This window comes from Onthophagus taurus, chromosome 3, assembly GCF_036711975.1.
Source record: "Onthophagus taurus isolate NC chromosome 3, IU_Otau_3.0, whole genome shotgun sequence".
Classification (NCBI taxonomy): Eukaryota; Metazoa; Arthropoda; class Insecta; order Coleoptera; family Scarabaeidae; genus Onthophagus; species Onthophagus taurus.
This window is the reverse complement of record NC_091968.1, coordinates 27,413,615-27,434,988: the sequence shown is the minus strand read 5'-3', so window position 1 is coordinate 27,434,988 and position 21,374 is coordinate 27,413,615. Positions and strand designations below refer to the sequence as shown.

General features: G+C 31.1%; 2 protein-coding genes across 2 annotated transcripts; both read right to left on the bottom strand.

Annotated features, from left to right (window-relative positions):
• Positions 1–1,022: 1,022 nt before the first annotated feature.
• Positions 1,023–2,023, bottom strand: LOC111422465 (vesicle-trafficking protein SEC22). The gene is made up of 4 exons (XM_023055652.2): positions 1,858–2,023; positions 1,690–1,799; positions 1,326–1,633; positions 1,023–1,268 (listed from the first exon to the last, which is right to left on the bottom strand). The coding sequence occupies exons 1-4, from the start codon at positions 1,930–1,932 to the stop codon at positions 1,120–1,122; spliced, it is 642 nt and encodes a 213-aa protein (XP_022911420.1). The 5' UTR covers positions 1,933–2,023; the 3' UTR covers positions 1,023–1,119.
• A 7,841-nt stretch (positions 2,024–9,864) lies between these two features.
• On the bottom strand, positions 9,865–21,347 carry LOC111417754 (probable ATP-dependent RNA helicase CG8611). Its single transcript, XM_071195585.1, has 8 exons — positions 21,240–21,347; positions 20,700–21,179; positions 20,476–20,646; positions 18,264–19,094; positions 13,965–14,155; positions 13,759–13,907; positions 13,506–13,704; positions 9,865–10,007 (listed from the first exon to the last, which is right to left on the bottom strand). Exons 1-8 carry the CDS (start codon positions 21,282–21,284, stop codon positions 9,896–9,898), a joined length of 2,178 nt encoding a protein of 725 aa, XP_071051686.1. The 5' UTR covers positions 21,285–21,347; the 3' UTR covers positions 9,865–9,895.
• Positions 21,348–21,374: the final 27 nt, after the last annotated feature.

The following is a 21,374-nucleotide window of genomic DNA, read 5'->3' as shown; positions in this document are numbered from 1 at the left end:
TTTGGGAAGCATATCTCTTTTTTCCAAGCAGTTATTACTTTTTTCCAGCAGTATCTAACATTCTGGAAGCAATAGGTAGCTTTTTGAAAAGCATATTTCTTTTTCAAACAATTATTAAAGTCTTTGGAAGCAATAAGTAGTCTTGGAAACAGTATTCCGCCTGTCCAAGTAGGACAAAACCTTTAACAGCAGTGTTTAGCGTTCTGGAAGTAATAAGTGTTATTTTGAAAACAGTATCTACTCTTTTCCAGTAGTATTTAGCATTTTGGCAGTATTAGGTAGCTTTTTGGGAAGCATATCTCTTTTTTCCAAGCAGTTATTACTCTTTTCCAGCAGTATCTAACATTCTGGAAGCAGTAGGTAGCTTTTTGGAAAGCATATTTCTTTTCCAAATAATTATTAAAGTCTTTGAAAGCAATAAGTAGTCTTGGAAGCAGTATTCCGCTTGTCCAAGTAGGTCAAAACCTTTAACAGCAGCGTTTAGCGTTCTGGAAGCAGTATCTAATCTTTTCCAAGTAAGTTGTGGTCTTTATCTGTAGTATCTAGCATGTTAGAAGTAGTAGGTAACTTTTTGAAATAGTATCTAACCCTAAACTTTTTAGTTCTAGTTTACTTAAAATCCTGTTTTTAAAACTCCCGCCAAAAAATAGGTTTGAAAAATTACACTTACTAAACGTGACTTTTCATTTTACTCCTCCCAAATTAAAAATAGAGTATAGTCCTTTTTTTATAGATATACATATATCTATAAACAAGAGTATAGTGTTATATCCATAGATTTATAAGGGACAAACGTTACAGTAACTAGCGCCATCTATCGATAATAAAATTAAAAAAGAATTAATAAATTTATTTAAATATTTCGCCTTTACACGAATAAAATAATGAACAAATCACCTCTAATTAAAGTTTTAATAAAGATTAATTTATTGTGTATTCATTAACCAGTTTTACCTAAGAATTTTTGGGATTAAGCATTCCTAACCTCAAATTGTCTCCCTTAAAAAGAAATATATCACACATTGGCAAAAAAATAGGGTTTCTTTTTAATTTGTTGCTTAAAATACATAACAGAATCATTGGAATTTGTTCAGGATGTTGTAATTTAGTCCCTTTAATTTACAAAATCCAAAAATAAAGAATAAACACTACAACCACGATACAACCAGCTGCTGCTTTAACATACATCGATTTCATATTTAAATATGTAGCATCTTTTTTGTACTTTTGCGTTAACATCGCAATATTTTGGGTTTTTGCATCCAACTCTATAAATATATTTTTTTTTAAATATATTTTGTTATCACAAATTTATTATTTATTACCTGATAAAACTGTTCCACGTTGTAAAACATCATCAATATTCTGTACCATAATCCTTTGGACATCTTGTAATTGATTATTAATAGTATTTAAATTCCTTCTCGATCGCGAATCAGTAAAAATTTTCTTTGCTTTCTGTATATAATTATCAAATTCAATAAATGTGTAAGGTCTTGTAACCGTATTAACTCTTTTTCCATATTGAGTGTGAAATTCTTGAGCTATATCATCTAAATAAGAATAGGCCAAACGTTTTGAATAGTTTTTTTCACACAAAACTAAATAACAAATATCATGTTCTATTAAATAACTAAAATAAACAAATACAAAAAGTAAACAATACACATAAACAGATTTATCCCTTACTGAAAAAGATAGGGTCCCGTTTCTATGGTACATCTAGCTGGTGATTGTGGTCCCAACTTCCTAAACAACATTTTTGCTTGGTTTTGATAATCTAATATACCTCGACCAGCCTTAAACAACAAATTATAATAAATACGTTAACAATTTGATTCAAAATTATATCTTTACCTGCTCGTCTTCTTGCATTGTAGCCGCCAATGGTAGCCCATCAGCTACGCGAGCTATCATCGTCATTAAAACCATTTTTTAAACCAATATTTCTGTTTAATTTGACGATGAAAGTAATAATTTTATAGGTTAGTTACACGTCATGTTCACACGTCATTTTTGTAACAGAAATCTTTATTATCGTCTCAAATTTTAAATTAACTTTAATTTTAAATAACTAATTTATTAATTAAAAATTTAAATAAAATTAAGTCTTATTATAATAAGTAAGTATGATTGAATATAAATAAAAAGTAAATATTAATATTTTTTTAAAATATTAATCTGTCATATAGATGGCGACACAAACCAAAACGAATATCGTCTCAATTTTTAAATTATTAACTTTAAATAACAAATTTATAAATTAAAAATTTAAATAAAATTAATTCTTATTATAACAAATAAATATGATTGAATATAAATAAAAACGAAATATTAATATTTTTTTAAAATATTAATCTGTCATATAGATGGCGACACAAACCAAAACGAATATCGTCTCAATTTTTAAATTAAATTTAACTTTAAATAACTAATTTATAAATTAAAAATTTAAATAAAATTAATTCTTATTATAACAAATAAATATGATTGAATATAAATAAAAACGAAATATTAGTATTCTTTTAAAATATTATGCTGTCATATAGATGGCGACACAAACCAAAACGAATATCGTCTCAAATTTTAAATTATTAACTTTAAATAAATTTATAAAGTAAAAATTTAAATAAAATTAATTTTTATTATAACAAATAAATATGATTGAATATAAATAAAAACTTAACATTAATATTTTTTTAAAATATTATGTTGTCATATAGATGGCGACACAAACCAAAACGAATATCGCCTCAAATTTTAAATTATTAACTTTGAATATATTTATAAATTAAAAATTTAAATAAAATTAATTTTTATTATAACAAATAAACATTATTAAATATTAATAAAAAGTAAATATTAATATTCTTTTATATTTTAAAAGGCGTTTGTCATATAGATGGCGACACCAATCAAAACGAAATTTGTAACGTCATTTTTTTGTAATTTGAGGTTAATTTTGACATAAATTTGTTTATTTAAATTTAGTATTGATAAGGGTCTAATAAAACCCAACAAAGCATAACAAATTTGCCGTATATAAAATGTATTCATGTAATTTCCAATAGACGACGAAGAACTAACTCAATTCATTTTCCTTTCAACCTCAAACTTTCCTTATTCGCAGTCTCGGGTCCCTAAACGAGAGAAACAAAGCGAGCCCCCCTTTAGGACATTAGACATGTGTGTGTAGGGCTTTGATGTGATACGGCGGTTAGTTAGTCGTCGTTTCGGCGGATTCCTCCGATAGGATAATTACGTTAGGAGGAGAAACGCGAACGGGATCCGCATCCCCCTTAATGTTAACGCAAATAAGAAGATTATCCCCCTTTACATACCCGATACAATAAGACAATTTCATTCGATTATTCTATTCGAGTAAATAAAATTGGTTATTTATTTAATTTTTAGGTTCCCACGGAAAAGAAAACGAAAATGGAACAGGTGATGATCTCGTTCGTTTTCGGGGGCTCCAAAATGAAGACATTAACCGGGGAGATTTTTCTTATTTTTTTCGTTTTCAAATAAATTGGTTGGCATCGGTCAGTTTTCGACTGTGAACGACTGTGGGCGTCTCCGGCGCCGTTATTAGCCTTGTGCTGCGTCTTTTTCTTCCTCTAGAATTAAAACGTTACGTTGATGTATCACCGCGAGTCCCAACAAATGCGAATGGGGCGGAGATCTATAAGGTCCATGCTAAATTACTTATGAACTTTAAAGGGGATTGACTCCGAAATGTTCCTAACTTTTTTTTTTTCTTTGTATATATTCATCCGGATAATGAAGATAATTCATATACAAAGGATTAATTAATCATAATTTAATTTAAAAACCAGTTTTTATCATAACATTTTTAAACCACTAAATAAGAGGTTTATTTAGTTTTAGTTCAATAGAAATATACAACAACCTATATCTATCTATTGAAAATTTCGGGTTTAGCCCTGCATCTTTAGATTATTCTTTATATCTACAGTGTCGGGCATAAATTAACACTTCCTGCACCAGTCATTCTTGCAAGTCGCCCAATAAAACCGCTCTCTTAACTTGTTACGCCTTGTTACTTAGTCTTCGTTACGCTGAGATGATCCCATTATAGATTTCCGTTAGGACTTCTAAAACTCTGCAACGAGGAATCTAACTCCTCACGTCCCCACCATCAGGAGTCAGCACCAAAGAATTCCATTGCGCCCAGCATGTCTTCACAGCCAGTGAGTACTTAAGTACTTTTTCATTCGATAATCAATTTTAGGGTGTGATCGTTACCTTGGTCGGTTCCTCATGCCCTCAGCATTCCAGTGGTCATCTACGAGAGTTGTCCTGTACACTTGATCTTCCTTTAATTCAGTTCGTTGGCAATACTTGCAGTCTACAGGACATGGTCTTCTTGATAGGGTATCAGCGTTGCAATGTCTACGGCCCGTTCGATGCTCTGTATCAAAGTTGAACTCTTGGAGTCTCTTAATCCATCTCGCAACTTGACCCTCGGGATTTTTGAACTATAGCAGCCATGTTAGCGTAGCGTGGTCAGCCTTTAGCAGAAATTTGTGACCGTAGAGATATTTGTGGAAATGCTCTACTGCCTTTATAACCGCCAAGAGTTCTCTCCATGTTACACAGTAGTTGCGTGATAGAGTCTTGCTCAAGTATCTTATAATCTTTTCCTGACCATTTTGGATTTGGGACAAGACCGCCCCCAGGCCTACATTACTAGCGTCTGTGTCTAGTATAAATTTCCCATTGCCCCCCACCCCATATATACCTTCTGAAGACTAGATACCGCTCTGGAAGATTAAATACTGCTTTCTGAAGACTAGATACTGCCGACAGGTCGAAATACAGCGTCTGGAACACTAAATGCTCCTAAACACTGCTATCTAAAGACTAAAATTGCTTTGTGGAGACTAAATACTGCTTTCTGAAGACTAACTACTGCTGACAGGTCTAAATACTGCAAACGAAAGATAAGATACTGTTGGAGAAAACATACATAACTTTGGCAGAAGATTAGATACTGCTTCTAGAAGACTAAATACTGCTTTCTGAAGACTAGATACTGCCGACAGGTCTAAATACTGCTTTCTAAAGACTAAAATTGCTTTGTGGAGACTAAATACTGCTTTCTGAAGACTAGATACTACTGACAGGTCTAAATACTGCAAAAGAAAGATAAGATATTGTTGGAGAAAACATACATAACTTTGGCAGAAGATTAGATACTGTTTCTAGAAGACTAAATACTGCTTTCTGAAGACTAACTACTGCTGACAGGTCTAAATACTGCAAAAGAAAGATAAGATATTGTTAAGATAAGATATGTTGGAAAAAACATTAAAAAGGCGCCGGCGCCCCCTTTTAGGCGGCGCCCGGTAGCGCCGCCACTGGTATACAAGATGTTTTGTAAAATGTAAGTAGCGTAGATCCAGCCTTAGTATTTATCATGTTGAACTTTGATTCATTACTGAATAACACCCTTTCCATTTCTAGATGGTCCAATTTAAATATTCTTTTGCAAAAGCTAATCGACTAATTCTTTGTTTTTTTTGTAGCAAAGGTTTCTTTGGCGTTGAATTGTACTAAGTAGGAAACTAAGTTGAGTCTTTATTTTATTGGTAGGCAAAAATGGGTTAATCTAACATTTTCTTTTAATCAAATTATCGTCCCTTTTAGTTGTTTTTCGTAGTCGCCCAGAACGTAATGGGCTAACTACTAAACCTCTTTCATTGTAGGTAGCGTTTAATAATCCTTGATATAATTGATTTGTTTATGGCAAACTGAGAGCTAATGACACTTTGAGACAATGTTAGTATCAACAATTTGCAGAAAGCAATGAATTTATCAAACTTTCATATTTTTGTTAATATTGTTAAAAATAAAATTTACTACAACTATTGCTTTAAATCTTCTTTATGACATGCTCCGATTTCCGAGTGTTACCATTAATGTCTTGAAAAAGTAACAATTATATCGTATTTCGTATTTTTCTCGATATTTGTACATCTAAGAGCAAAAGTGTAAGAGAGCAATCTTGTTAAGAATAAAATTGGCTACAACTTTTATTCTAAAAGTTTTTTTGTAATGTGTTTAGATTCCCCAGTGGTACCATCAACAAACTTGCAAAATACAAGAATTCATCAAATTTCCATATTTTCGTATTTTTTTCAATATTTATGGATCTAGGAGTAAAAGTGCAAGAGTAATATTGTTAAGAATAAAATTTGCTATAACTTTTGTTCTAAAAGTTTTTTTCTAGTATGCTTAGATTCCTCAGTGGTACCTACCATCAGCAACTTGCAAAAAACAAGGATTCTCAAATTTTCATGATTTTCTCAATATCTATGCATCTAGGAATAAAAGTGCAACAGAGCAATATTGTTAAGAACACAATTTGCTACAACATTTATTCTAAAAGTTTTTTTGTAATACGCTTAGATTCCCCAGTGGTACCATCAACAACTTGCAAAATACAAGGATTCATCAAATTTCCATATTTTCGTATTTTTCTCAATATTTATGCATCTAGGAATAAAAGTACAAGAGAGTAATATTGTTACGAATAAAATTTGCTATAACTTTAGTTGTAAACGTTTTTTTCTAGTATGCTTAGATTCTCCAGTGGTACCTACCATCAGCAACTTACAAAAAAACAAGGATTCTCAAATTTTCATATTTTTCTCAATATCTATGCATCTAGGAATAAAAGTGCAACAGAGCAATATTGTTAAGAACACAATTTGCTACAACATTTATTCTAAAAGTTTTTTTGTAATATGCTTAGATTCCTCAGTGGTACCAACAACTTGCAAAATACTAAAAGTTTTTTTGTAATATGCTTAGATTCCCCAGTGGTACCAACAACTTGCAAAATACAAGGATTCATCAAATTTCCATATTTTCGTATTTTTCTCAATATTTATGCATCTAGGAGTAAAAGTGCAAGAGAGTAATATTGTTAAGAATAAAATTTGCTACAACTTTTGTTCTAAAAGTTTTTTGTAGTATGCTTAGATTCCCCAGTGGTACCTACCATCAGCAACATGCAAAAAACAAGGATTCTCAAATTTTCATATTTTTCTCAATATCTATGCATCTAAGAGTAAAAGTGTAAGAGAGCAATATTGTTAAGAATAAAATTTGCTATAACTTTTGTTCTAAAACTTTTTTTGTAGTATGCTTAGATTCCTCAGTGGTACCTACCATCAGCAACTTGCAAAAAACAAGGATTCTTAAATTTTCATATTTTTCTCAATATCTATGCATCTAGGAGTAAAAGTGCAAGAGAGTAATATTGTTAAGAATAAAATTTGCTACAACTTTAGTTGTAAACGTTTTTTTCTAGTATGCTTAGATTCTCCAGTGGTACCTACCATCAGCAACTTGCAAAAAACAAGGATTCTCAAATTTTCATATTTTTCTCAATATTTATGCATCTAGGAGTAAAAGTGCAAGAGAGCAATATTGTTAAGAACACAATTTGCTACAACATTTATTCTAAAAGTTTTTTTATAATATGCTTAGATTTCCCAGTGGTACCATCAACAACTTGCAAAATACAAGGATTCATCAAATTTCCATATTTTCGTATTTTTCTCAATATTTATGCATCTAGGAGTAAAAGTGCAAGAGAGCAATATTATTAAGAATAAAATTTGCTACATCTTTTGTTGTAAACGTTTTTTTGTAGTATGCTTAGATTCCTCAGTGGTACCTATCATCAGCAACTTGCAAAAACAGGGATTCTCAAATTTTCATATTTTTCTCAATATCTATGCATCTAGGAGTAAAAGTGCAAGAGAGCAATATTATTAAGAATAAAATTTGCTACATCTTTTGTTCTAAAAGTTTTTTTGTAGTATACTTATATTCCCCAGTGGTACCATCAACATCTTGCAAAAAATAAGGAATTCATCAAATTTTCATATTTTCCTATTTTTCTCGATATTTATGCATCTGGGAGTAAAAGTGCAAGAGAGCAATATTGTTAAGAACACAATTTGCTACAACATTTATTCTAAAAGTTTTTTTGTAATATGCTTAGATTCCCCAGTGGTACCATCAACAACTTGCAAAATACAAGGATTCATCAAATTTCCATATTTTCGTATTTTTCTCAATATTTACGCATCTAGGAATAAAAGTGCAAGAGAGCAATATTATTAAGAATAAAATTTGCTACATCTTTTGTTCTAAACGTTTTTTTGTAGTATGCTTAGATTCCTCAGTGGTACCTACCATCAGCAACTTGCAAAAACAAGGATTATCAAATTTTCATATTTTTCTCAATATTTATGCATCTAGGAGTAAAAGTGCAAGAGAGCAATATTGTTAAGAATAAAATTTACTACAACTTTTGTTCTAAAAGTTCTTTTCTAGTATGCTTATATTCACCAGTGGTACCATCAACAACTTGCAAAAAACAAGGAATTCATCAAATTTTCATATTTTTCTCGATATCTATTCATCTAAGAGCAAAAATGCAACAGAGCAATATTGTTAACAACAAAATTTGCTACATCTTTTGTTCTAAACATTTTTTTGTAATATGCTTAGATTTCCCAGTGGTACCTACCATCAACAACTTGCAAAAAACAAGGACTTCATCAAATTTTTGATATCTATGCATCTAAGCTTCAGTACCGGCCGATACTTACGTTGGCATTAAAGACGCACATCTAAACCCAAACAAATATAAAAAAGTATTTGACCTTTACATCATTTGAACAACAATATAAAAATCTAATTCAACCTATTCTTTCTATTATTTAAAATATATTTATCTTTTCTATTAATTACGATTCTTGTTGTTTAAATAATACAGGTGCTTTTTAATTTTAATTTAAGAAAAATAAGTTTTACCCGTTGGGTGTAGCCATTGCAAAGGGCGCGGCATTTCACTCCAATTAGGGTAATAGGTTTCATTAGCGTCCATACAACTACCTGTGTTCATTGTGCCGGGCACAATACGGCGGCCGACCGCTTTTGTCGACTTAATTGCATATTAAAACCGAGTGTTTCTTCTTCTTTCTTCTCACCATCTCAGCGCGCCGAACCGTCTGGAATGCGTAATTGACAGTTTGATTGCCCCCCTGAGGTGGAAACCGGCAGGACATGGCAATGAAGAAATGAAAAGACTTATGAAGTCGAAGAAAAAGAAGCCGTGAAAATAAAGAAAATTTATTTCGTGGGCGCGGTTCCGCCAGATTAGTTTAGACAATACATAACTAATGATGTTTGGTGTGTCGCGGAACCCCTTTGTGGTCTGCCGAGCGGGAGCAGTGGGCTATTAGGCCCCCATTGGGGGCCGTGGCCCCGCTTCGGCACCCCGATTGCCTTTCATGCAATTAATTACTGTCGACTCGCGTAACAATACAAAAACACCTACATTAAACCCATTTTTGATAAGAAATATTAGAAATCATATTAAAAATTTATTCGAATTCTTTTTGATTGAAATAAAAACAACAAGAAGGGAGGAAAAAAGAGGTCCATGTAGCTCCCTATTGTGGACCCCGCAAATGGGCTCCTGGGCTATGATCGAGTGACAACCGGTTTGATTGATGGACCGCGCCATAATTACGCCCTCATTATTAACTATTAATGTCCAATCCTGCTCTCGCAACACCCCTATCACTCCCAAGAAGGAACCCCCCTCTTTCATTCTTTCTTATTTATTTTTTATTTCAAAATCGGTACTACCTCTTTCTTCTCCTTGATATTACTTCTTCTTCGGTAATAATTAGTGTTTAATTGCCGCGGCCCTTAATGATCTTCCTCCTTAAGGCGGCTTTTGGTAATTAACAGAATTAAGCTAATTAGGATCTGGGTTTAAACGAACGATTAACCACAAAGAAACAGGTGGAAGAAGAAGAAACAAATAAATTTATTTTTAATTTTAATTCATTTTACTTTTCTTTTTCAACGATTCCAATCCGCTTGAATATTCTGACGTTGAAACACTCAAATTCTTCCTTTTCTTTGATTGCTTTAATTTTGATTCATCATCACTAAAATAAAAAGAAAAATTAAATTTAAAAATCTTTTTTAGTAGGGGATCAATTAAAAATTCGAATTGATAGGTATCGAGTTCGTAGTTAGCTTTACATTCGTTATTACTGGTACCCACAATCGTACATATCCCGAACGTAATTCGTCGAATTACCGTCTAATAACGACGCTCTCGTGGGGCGCCGTCTCTTCGTCGGTAGTCATTCGCCCGCAATTACAAGGTTCGTAATTAGCGCCTCGTGTGTGATTGATCGCCGACGAACCATTACCATTAGAAAACTGAACTCGACACGTTTATTTCTTATTTTGATCCCCCACTAACTTTTCAGTTCTTTACAAAAGGTGCCCCGAGTGTTTTAATCGGAAATTGCGCGTGAAACGCAACTTTCGAACGGCTCCGTTGCGGTTTGAAACGATAATATGGATAATAACAGGTAGTGGGTTAATCGAAACGCAGCCGGATAACAAATAAAATGTCTATTCTTCGTGAATAAGGTTTTAAAAATTTATTAACACACTTAGAAACTCAAACTAGAATTTTGAGTCGATAAAAACTAACTACTTACGAAGGAGTAACCAAAAGGGAGTCGATTTTTGACGATTAACCACAATTAAACACTTAATTATTGTAAACTTGATGAGAAATTAATTAAAACGCGAAAAAGAACCGTTTCTGTCAAAAAATCGTAATGAAAGGAAGGGGTGCCAACCTCAATTTTATCCAAACTAAAAACTAATTAATTTCCCAAGAAATATTAATAAAAAAATTATTGATTTAAAATTAAAATTGTTATTAAGTTAAACAATTGGAGTAATCCCTACATTAATAAACCCAAAAATCTTGATAATCATTTTTAACCTCAACCCAAGATTAATTAAAACAAAGATTACTTAAAAAAAGAATTTTGAGTCGATAAAAACTAACTACTTACGAAGGAGTAACCAAAACGGAGTCGATTTTTGACGATTAACCACAATTAAACGCTTAATTATTATAAAATTGATGAGAAATTAATTAAAACGCGAAAAAGAACCGTTTCTGTCAAAAAATCGTAATGAAAGGAAGGAGTGCCAACCTCAATTTTAACCAAACTAAAAAATAATTAATTTCCCAAGAAATATTAATAAAAAAATTATTGATTTAAAATTAAAATTGTTATTAAGTTAAACAATTGGAGTAACCCCTACATTAATAACCCCAAAAATCTTGATAATCATTTTTAACCTAAACCCAAGATTAATTAAAACAAAGATTACTTAAAAAAAGACTTTTGAGTCGATAAAAACTAACTACTTACGAAGGAGTAACCAAAAGGGAGTCGATTTTTGACGATTAACCACAATTAAACACTTAATTATTATAAAATTGATAAGAAATTAATTAAAACGCGAAAAAGAACAGTTTCTGTCAAAAACTCGTAATGAAAGGAAGGGGTGCCAACCTCAATTTTATCCAAACTAAAAACTAATTAATTTCTCAAGAAATTTTAATAAAAAAATTATTGATTTAAAATTAAAATTGATATTAACTTAAACAATTGGAGTAATCCCTACGTTAATAAACCCAAAAATCTTGATAATCATTTTTAACCTCAACCCAAGATTAATTAAAACAAAGATTACTTAAAAAAAGAATTTTGACTCGATAAAAACTAACTACTTACGAAAGAGTAACCAAAAGGGAGTCGATTTTTGACGATTAATCACAATTAACCACTTAATTATTATAAAATTGATAAGAAATTAATTAAAACGCGAAAAAGAACCGTTTCTGTCAAAAAATCGTAATGAAAGGAAGGGGTGCCAACCTCAATTTTATCCAAACTAAAAACTAATTAATTTCCCAAGAAATATTAATAAAAAAATTATTGATTTAAAATTAAAATTGATATTAACTTAAACAATTGGAGTAATCCCTACATTAATAAACCCAAAAATCTTGATAATCATTTTTAACCTCAACCCAAGATTAATTACAACAAAGATTACTTAAAAAAGAATTTTGAGTCGATAAAAACTAACTACTTACGAAGGAGTAACCAAAAGGGAATCGATTTTTGACGATTAACCACAATTAAACACTTAATTATTATAAAATTGATAAGAAATTAATTAAAACGCGAAAAAGAACAGTTTCTGTCAAAAAATCGTAATGAAAGGAAGGGGTGCCAACCTCAATTTTATCCAAACTAAAAACTAATTAATTTAGCAAGAAATATTAATAAAAATTATTGATTTAAAATTAAAATTGTTCTTAAGTTAAACAATTAGAGTAATCCCTACATTAATAAACCCAAAAATCTTGATAATCATTTTTAACCTCAATCCAAGATTAATTAAAACAAAGATTACATAAAAAAGAATTTTGAGTCGATAAAAACTAACTATACTTACGAAAGAGTAACCAAAAGGGAGTCGATTTTTGACGATTAACCACAATTAAACACTTAATTATTATAAAAATGATAAGAAATTAATTAAAACGCGAAAAAGAACCGTTTCTGTCAAAAAATCGTAATGAAAGGAAGGAGTGCCAACCTCAATTTTATCCAAACTAAAACCTAATTAATTTACCAAGAAATATTAATAAAAAAATTATTAATTTAAAATTAAAATTGTTCTTAAATTAAACAATTGGAGTAATCCCTACATTAATAAACCCAAAAATCTTGATAATCATTTTTAACCTCAACCCAAGATTAATTAAAACAAAGATTACTTAAAAAAAGACTTTTGAGTCGATAAAAACTAACTACTTACGAAGGAGTAACCAAAAGGGAATCGATTTTTGACGATTAACCACAATTAAACACTTAATTATTATAAAATTGATAAGAAATTAATTAAAACGCGAAAAAGAACAGTTTCTGTCAAAAAATCGTAATGAAAGGAAGGGGTGCCAACCTCAATTTTATCCAAACTAAAAACTAATTAATTTCCCAAGAAATAATAATAAAAAAATTATTGATTTAAAATTAAAATTGTTATTAACTTAAACAATTGGAGTAATCCCTACGTTAATAAACCCAAAAATCTTGATAATCATTTTTAACCTCAACCCAAGATTAATTAAAACAAAGATTACTTAAAAAAAGAATTTTGAGTCGATAAAAACTAACTACTTACGAAGGAGTATCCAAAAGGGAGTCGATTTTGTACGATTAACCACAATTAAACACTTAATTATTATAAAAATGATAAGAAATTAATTAAAACGCGAAAAAGAACCGTTTCTGTCAAAAAATCGTAATGAAAGGAAGGAGTGCCAACCTCAATTTTATCCAAACTAAAAACTAATTAATTTCCCAAGAAAAATTAATAAAAAAATTATTAATTAAAATTGTTATTAAGTTAAATAATTGGAGTAATCCCTAACCAAAACGGAATAGATTCTTGCCGATTAACCACAATTAAACACTTAATGATTATAAAAATGTTTCTGTCAAAAAAAAATCGTAATGAAAGGAAGGGAATTTTAAAAATTTATTAACACTTACGCGTGATTAGCTAGTTTTTTGTTTAATCTCGTTTTTTCGGTTTTTCCAATTTGCCCGCGAACGATTCCAGACACTTCCGTTGGAGTTATCGTTAAGGCAAAGCTAGTTACGTAATGCCCTAAATTAATTTGTTTATAATTAAAGATTGATTTTAACGAAGATGAGTAACTATTATAAAATCTTGACCATGTAGAATAAGCTAAAAAGATTTTTTTAAACATTAAACCAAAAAAAAAAAAATTCTTTTACGTACCAAAACACGCGCTTTTTTTTAAAACCCCATTTTTATTTACAACATTTTCAAAGTGTCTTTGAAGCGCGGTTGCGGCTTCTTCAACATCTTTTTCGCGCATCACATCACAAAGGTGTCTCAAATATTCTTGGGTATCTTTCTTTTTTAAACTAAAAATCAAACAATTCTAAATCAATCTAGAAACGATCAAAAGCAACATTTTTTACAAAACTTTATGATTATTTAGATAAGAAATGTATTCTTGTTCTTCGGGTGTCAAAAAAATCGTTGCGATTCCCGATTTTCCAGCGCGACCCGTTCGACCAATTCGATGTAAATAATCTTTATCAGTTTGAGGTGGAGTGTATTGTATAATTAAATCAGCTTCTGGGACATCCAAACCACGAGCAGCAACATCCTAATTAATTAAAAATCATTAATTTAATTTGACATTATGGCATCATGCATCACATATAGTTTCTATTTTAAACTTAATAATAAGAAGAGATAGCTTGCGGGCGAGGCATTATAGTATGTGTCGTTTAAAATTGTATTACGTCTAATTTAGCTTAAAAAGAACTTGTGAAATCAACTTAGTTTGAAAGAGAGGAAGTTTGTCCTGAAATGGTATTGTAAGGGAGAAAACGCCACCAACGCGACGGACCATTGCTCGCATCAGAGACGAATTTGAAGCAAATGGAATCGTCCAGAACATCCACAAAAAACGTTCTGGACGACCACAGACATCTACAAGCCCTGGAAAAGAAGAGCAGGTGCAGGAAACACTCCTTGATCTCAAAAGATAGCGCCTATCGCATCATGAAGCGTCTGCACTGGAAATGACAGTTTCCAACTGTAATCCATGCTTTCAACGAAGACGATCCTGATCGGAGAGATCAATTCTGTGAATAGTAGCTGGCAAAATGTGCAAGGTCAGAACTGTCACTGGTCAGAGATACCTCAACTTGCTTCAGGAGATAGTCGGTTCACAAATTTCAGAGATGTTTGGTGATGACGACGAGATTTACTTTCAGTAAGATGGAGCACTGAAAATATCTAATATTGATCCTAAACGATTTGCAGAAGATTACTTATATATCTTAAATCTAATATCCCAAGGACTTGACAAATTGCAAAAAGGTGCCTCGTCCACTCCAATGTGTGCAACAAATGAGGAGTGTAAAAAGCCAGAAAATTAGTATTTTTATATAAATTTTATAATTCCTGAGTATTGTTTTCTTTTTGTTTTTATTTATATCAATAAAAAGTATTTCTTCTAAACACGCAGCATCAATAGTACATTTTTCCATCATAGTATGGCAAAACTGTACTCGCAACAGATGATCAGCAATTTTTAATTCTTGTACTGTCGATAAGTACTATGGATATAATTGCTGTTCGTGTGGCACATGCCAAACCCGACCTTTGGATGTTCCGAACTGTTGATATCAACAGTATCATCAGTTATTTGTAATATTATCTCACTACTGCGTTAGCATTGCCTAAATACTCTTCCAACGTTAAAAGCATGTCAAAACTGTAATTATTTGTCATTTTAAACAGCTATTACCGACTGACGAATGTTGGGTAATGATTTGACAGCTGCTTTACTGCTCCAGTTACAATTTGTTTTTATAGGCACCTACGATTAATGAAAACATTTTCCAATCGAGGTTGTATCTTTTTGCGAATAACTCGAAACGAAACAAAAATTTCTAAGAGTGAAAATAATTTTAAAATGAAATAGGGTTTTAAAATCAGTTGTAAAATTTAAGAGTTTATGACATAATAAAATGTTTTAAGAAAATAACCTTTGTGAACACCTGTATAGTATGATTCTGTAGTTGTATATTTTCAAAAGTGATCTTAAACGATTTTTCATGATAAAATTGCACTGTTTACCAAATTTTATCTTTCTAAGACAAACCATATTGAAAATATTTAAAAATTTCTTAACTTTGAAAGCCCATATCTTAGCCCTTTTATGAGTTTAGTCCAAAAATTCTAATATTTGTGATTGAAATTGTGCCACTACTTACAAGAACACGCTGTATATTGTTTTTGTTTGTCTTAGTTTTTAGTTGCCTGGTTTACCAGTTTTTATACAGGGTGATTCATAAGTAATGGGCCAAATTGTAAATGTACGTTCAGGAGGCCAAAATAATAATATTTTCATTAACAATAATGGGTCTTAGTCTGCTCCTTACTGAGATACAGGATGTTAAAGCGAAAAAAATAAAATAGATTTTTGTTAATAGATCAGCTACTTTTCTACATAATGACTCATAGTTGACTTATAGTTTTTGTAAGGGTAAACAATAATGTGTGAGAGGATTTGAGTTAACTCGTAGATATCGCCACATGCGCCATATGAATTAGATGAAATCAGCTACAAATTTTTTATTCCAGGCATGACTATTTCGCCAATTAAAAACTCCGCGTCTGGTAAAGGTTGCTTCATCCGTGAAAAGAATGTTATTTAGGAATGTTGGATTATTATTCAATTTTCCTTTTAGCCACTGACAAAATTGAACTCTGATTCGATAATCTGTTGGAAGTAAATTTTGCACAGGTATAAAATGATAGGGATATAAATTTTCCTTGTGTAAAATTCTAGTCACGGATGGTTGGCTTATTCCAGTTGCTGCAGACAATCGACGAGTGCTTATTTCAGAATTTTGCGCAATTCTTACCAAAATTTCATCTTCTTGCTGCGGAGTGATAATCTTAGGACGTCCTGTATGATATTTTGGACGAAATGAACCTGTTTCACCCAATCGATTATAAATATTTTGAAATATCTTCCGGTTTGGCTGCCTTCTGTAAGGGTACATTTCACGATATTTTCTGGATGCTGCTTGCCCAGAAAAACGTTCTTGTGCGTAAACGCATAACATGTCTCTCATTTCTTCGTTTTAAAAGTGATTATGTCTCGGCATTTTGATTTATGTTAGGACAAGAATGAATCAGTTTACTTAACAAAAAATGTTTTAAACTATTCATTAAACGTAAAAGCTCATTGACGTTTCATAATTCATATGGCGCATGTGGCGACATCTACGAGTTAACTCAAATCCTCTCACACATTATTGTTTACCCTTACAAAAATTATAAGTCAACTATGAGTCATTATGTAGAAAAGTAGCTGATCTATTAACAAAAATCTATTTTATTTTTTTCGCTTTAACATCCTGTATCTCAGTAAGGAGCAGACTAAGACCCATTATTGTTAATGAAAATATTATTATTTTGGCCTCCTGAACGTACATTTACAATTTGGCCCATTACTTATGAATCACCCTGTATAAAGAATATATTTATTTTCATTTTTCTTTCCATTTAAATTATTGATTAATATAAAAAAATTACTTGATTTAAATCAGATTAAAATCGTGTTTAATTCTAAACTAAGCCCGGTATTACACTATCATAGTTCTATGTCATAGATCTATTATTATCATATTTATCATATACAGGCTGTCACACAAAAAACGCCCCAAGCTGTAACTCTGTCATTTACCTTCCGATTTTCATGAACGAGGTATCAAATGAAATGGTTTGATGAATGCTATGATTCATGGTACAAATAAAATTTTTCTAATGCCATCTTCAATTTCAAGCTATTATCAACTTTTGAGTCTCAAATTGCTCGGTATGTTTTTCTGCACGTTATTGGATAGAGATTTTTTTTCTGAACCCAATGATGTACAATACATTAGCATTGATTGTAATTTTCGCAGAGAAAAACACTTAAAACATTTTCCGAACACTGTCGTAGAGAAGTGAGACTTTATAGAGAAGATGTATGTCGTATAATATTGCATCAATAGGTTTTCAACATCAATGCCTCGCCCGCAAGCGACCTCGGCTTCACTTTATAGAAAAGACGTATGTCGTATAGTATTACATGAATATATTTTGACCTCCAATGCCTCGGCCGCAAGCGACCTCGGCTTAAATTTATAGAGAAGATGTATGTCGTATAATATTGTATCAATATGTTTTGAATTCCAATGAATCGGCCGCAAGCGACCTCGGCTTAACATTATAGAGAAGATGTATGTTGTATAATATTGTATCAATATGTTTTCAATTCCAATGCCTCGGCCGCAAGCGACCTCGGCTTAACATTATAGAGAAGATGTATGTTGTATAATATTGCATCAATATGTTTCAATTTCAATGCCTCACCCGCAAGCGACCTCGGCTTTACTTTATAGAGAAGAGGTATGTCGTATAGTATTACATCAATATGTTTTAACCTCCAATGCCTCGGCCGCAAGCGACCTCGGCTTAACTTTATAGAGAAGCCGTATGTCGTATAGTATTACATCAATATGTTTTGACCTCCAATGCCTCGGCCGCAAGCGACCTCGGCTTAACTTTCTAGACAAGATGTATGTCGTATAATATTGCATCAATATGGTTTCAACTCCAAAGCCTCGGCCGCAAGCGACCTCGGCTTAAGTAGAACGAAAAACCTGTTATTTCGAGCTTAATTTAATTCTAAATATGTTTAAACTTACGGTACAAATTAAAACCCCTTTTCGAGCATTTTTGAACCTAACAAAAACATCCTTCCTTTCCTTTTGATCCATATTACCATGTAATTTAAAAAATTCAACGTCAACAACTAATTCTTCATCACTTTCATCATCGCTATCATCAAAAACAACGACATTTTCGCCGTTAAAATTCATAGTTTTTTGTCTCCCCCGATTTTTGGGCATATTCACCAAATGGTTCGAAAACAATTCGTAATGGAATTCGACCATGTGAGTGCTCGCCATAAAAACAAATATTTTCGCGTTTTTCTTCGATTTCGAAACGATCATCGAAGACAAAGTAAACAATCTATGCTTAATCGGAACAATTAAACACTCTTGGGTTACCGTGTTTGGGATAATAAAATCGTTTTCGTTAACGTTTTGAGTTTCGTCTAACGCATCGATCGAAACGTGATCTTTCATAGTTAAATCGGCTAATTCAGCGATATCTTTAGTTAAAGTTGCCGATAATAAAATCGTTTGATATTCTTTATTGGTGACTTTTTTATCATTTTGTGATTTTTGGAAAAGCATTTCAATTGGGTTATAATCACTGTGAATTTTTGATGAGTCAATTTTTTCGATTAAACTTAAAATATCCTTTCTAAATCCCATATCTAATAATCTATCGGCTTCATCGAGCACTACACATTTTATTTTACTTAAATCTAATGCTGAAGTGTGTAAAACGTGATCTAAAATCCTCCCAGGGGTTCCTATTAAAATATTTACACCTTTTCGAATACGATCCTTTTCACTTTTCCTACTTTCACCACCGCAAAGATAACCGGTAACAATCCATTGAAATGTCTAACAAAATAAACAATAATTATTAATTAATTAATTAAGGGACGGTTGTACAATATACCGATGAACTTCCCGATAGCGTTATCTGGCCCATAAGTAAGCTTGTACTGTATTACAAATTACAATGTATGGATATTTTTGTAGAGTAATCAAAAAGGAGTCGATTCTTGATGAATAAGCACAATTAAACACTTAATTATTATAAAATTGATAAGAAATTAATTAAAACGCGAAAAAGAACCGTTTCTGTCAAAAAATCGTAATGAAAGGAAGGAGTGCCAACCTTGATTTTATCCAAACTAAAAACTAATTAATTTTCAAAGAATTATTAATAAAATAATTATTGATTTAAAATTAAAATTGTTGTTAAGTTAAACAATTGGAGTAATCCCTACGTTAATAAACCCAAAAATCTTGATAATCATTTTTAACCTCAACCCAAGATTAATTAAAACAAAGATTACTTAAAAAAAAAATTTTGAGTCAATAAAAATTAACTACTTACGAAGGAGTAACCAATAGGGAGTCGATTTTTGACGATTAACCACAATTAAACACTTATTTATTATAAAATTGATGAGAAATTAATTAAAAAGCGAAAAAGAACCGTTTCTGTCAAAAAATCGTAATGAAAGGAAGGAGTGCCAACCTCAATTTTATCCAAACTAAAAACTAATTAATTTTCAAAGATATATTAATAAAAAAATTTTGATTTAAAATTAAAATTGTTGTTACGTTAAACAATTGGAGTAATCCCTACGTTAATAACCCAAAAATCTTGATAATCATTTTTAACCTCAACCCAAGATTAAATAAAACAAAGATTATTTAAAAAAAGAATTTTGAGTCGATAAAAACTACCTACTTACGAAGAAGTAACCAAAGGAATTAACCACAATTATATGATAATAAAGTAATTAAAACGTGAAAAAGAACCGTTTCTGTCCAAAAATCGTAATGAAAGGAAGGGGTGCCAACCTCAATTTTATCCAAACTAAAACCATACTAAAACCTAATTAATTTCGAAGTTTCTCACTTCGAACCAGTTTCTGAAGAAGCCGAAACGGTCTAGTGTTAGTTCTAGTTTTAACTCTTTATTTCTTTAGTTTAATAACACTTGTTTAGTGTATAAATAATTATTTTTAAATAAATTTTAGAATAAAATTTAAACGTCAAGATGACACAAATTCAATGTTACCAACTTCACATCAATTTGTCAAAATTAAATGTCAATTTTATGAAACGTCATCTTTTTTTAGGAAAATTAGGACCTTGGATAGCGAATATCTTTATCTTCCCGACAAATTTATCGGCCGAATAGTTATCAGATAGATTTATCAGTATATTGTACAACTAACCCTATAAATTTTTCACATTTACATACATTAATTTTTTTGAATTCTTCATTCGTTTGAAGTGCTAATTCCCGAGTTGGAACCACAATCAACACTTGAATACCATCGGTGCGTTTTAAACGCGGTTCTAATTCAAGTAATCGATTTAAAATCGGAACTGCATAAGCCAAAGTTTTTCCCGAACCGGTTTGTGAGCGAATCTATTATTTATTCGATATAAAAAATTATTTATGAAACAAATTAATTAACTTACTAAAGCATTTTTCTTTTCTAAAAGAACAGGGATTGATTTTTCTTGTACATTAGTTAAAACATTAAAATTAATTTTCTCCAAATTTGAAACCAAATGTTTATGAATCCCCAAATCATTAAATTTAGTCCCTTTCGTAAAAACAACCTCTGAAATAGATTCCCCTTTTTTACTATCAACATAAAAATCTCGTTTTTTATCCGTAAATAATGAAAAATTTTTCTTTTGATTCTGATTTCTATCTTTAGCTTCAATATTAACCCCTTGTTTCACCAACAACTTATCTTTCCGTTGTTTACGTTTAACATAACCACTTTTAAATTTGTCTTGAAACATATTTTTATTACTTTCATCGTTCCCCTCTCGTTTATTATCGTTATTTTTTAACGTTTTCTTTTTAAAAACAGTACCTTTAGGTTGTGTTTTCGATTTTTTTGTGAAATTAAATGAAAAGGATGAATCATCTTTTCGTGATGTATTAGGCTAAAACGTTAAATTTTGAAATAAAAATAAGATTGTTTAGTGAAAATATTAACGATTTACCTTAATTTGTGTTGAATTTGTCTTCATTATAACTTTTTTATTCATTCGGGTTGAGGTTATAAATAAGTGAGGTTAGGTATGCTGTCAAACACATGGGGAGAAAGGAAGCGTTCGATTCAACAAAATCGAGCGAGT

Bases quoted from the DNA above. Each gene is read 5' to 3' on its own strand.
- LOC111422465 (XM_023055652.2), bottom strand. From the start codon at position 1,932: ATGGTTTTAATGACGATGATAGCTCGCGTAGCTGATGGGCTACCATTG. The intron at 1,800-1,857 runs GTAAAGATATAA...TTGTTGTTTAAG, and splicing joins CAATGCAAGAAGACGAGCAG to GCTGGTCGAGGTATATTAGA. The intron at 1,634-1,689 runs GTAAGGGATAAA...TGTTTATTTTAG, and splicing joins ACGGGACCCTATCTTTTTCA to TTATTTAATAGAACATGATA.
- LOC111417754 (XM_071195585.1), bottom strand. From the start codon at position 21,284: ATGAATAAAAAAGTTATAATGAAGACAAATTCAACACAAATTAAG. The intron at 20,647-20,699 runs GTAAGTTAATTA...AATAAATAATAG, and splicing joins TAGAAAAGAAAAATGCTTTA to ATTCGCTCACAAACCGGTTC. The intron at 19,095-20,475 runs GTATGTAAATGT...TTATTTTGTTAG, and splicing joins AAGAATTCAAAAAAATTAAT to ACATTTCAATGGATTGTTAC.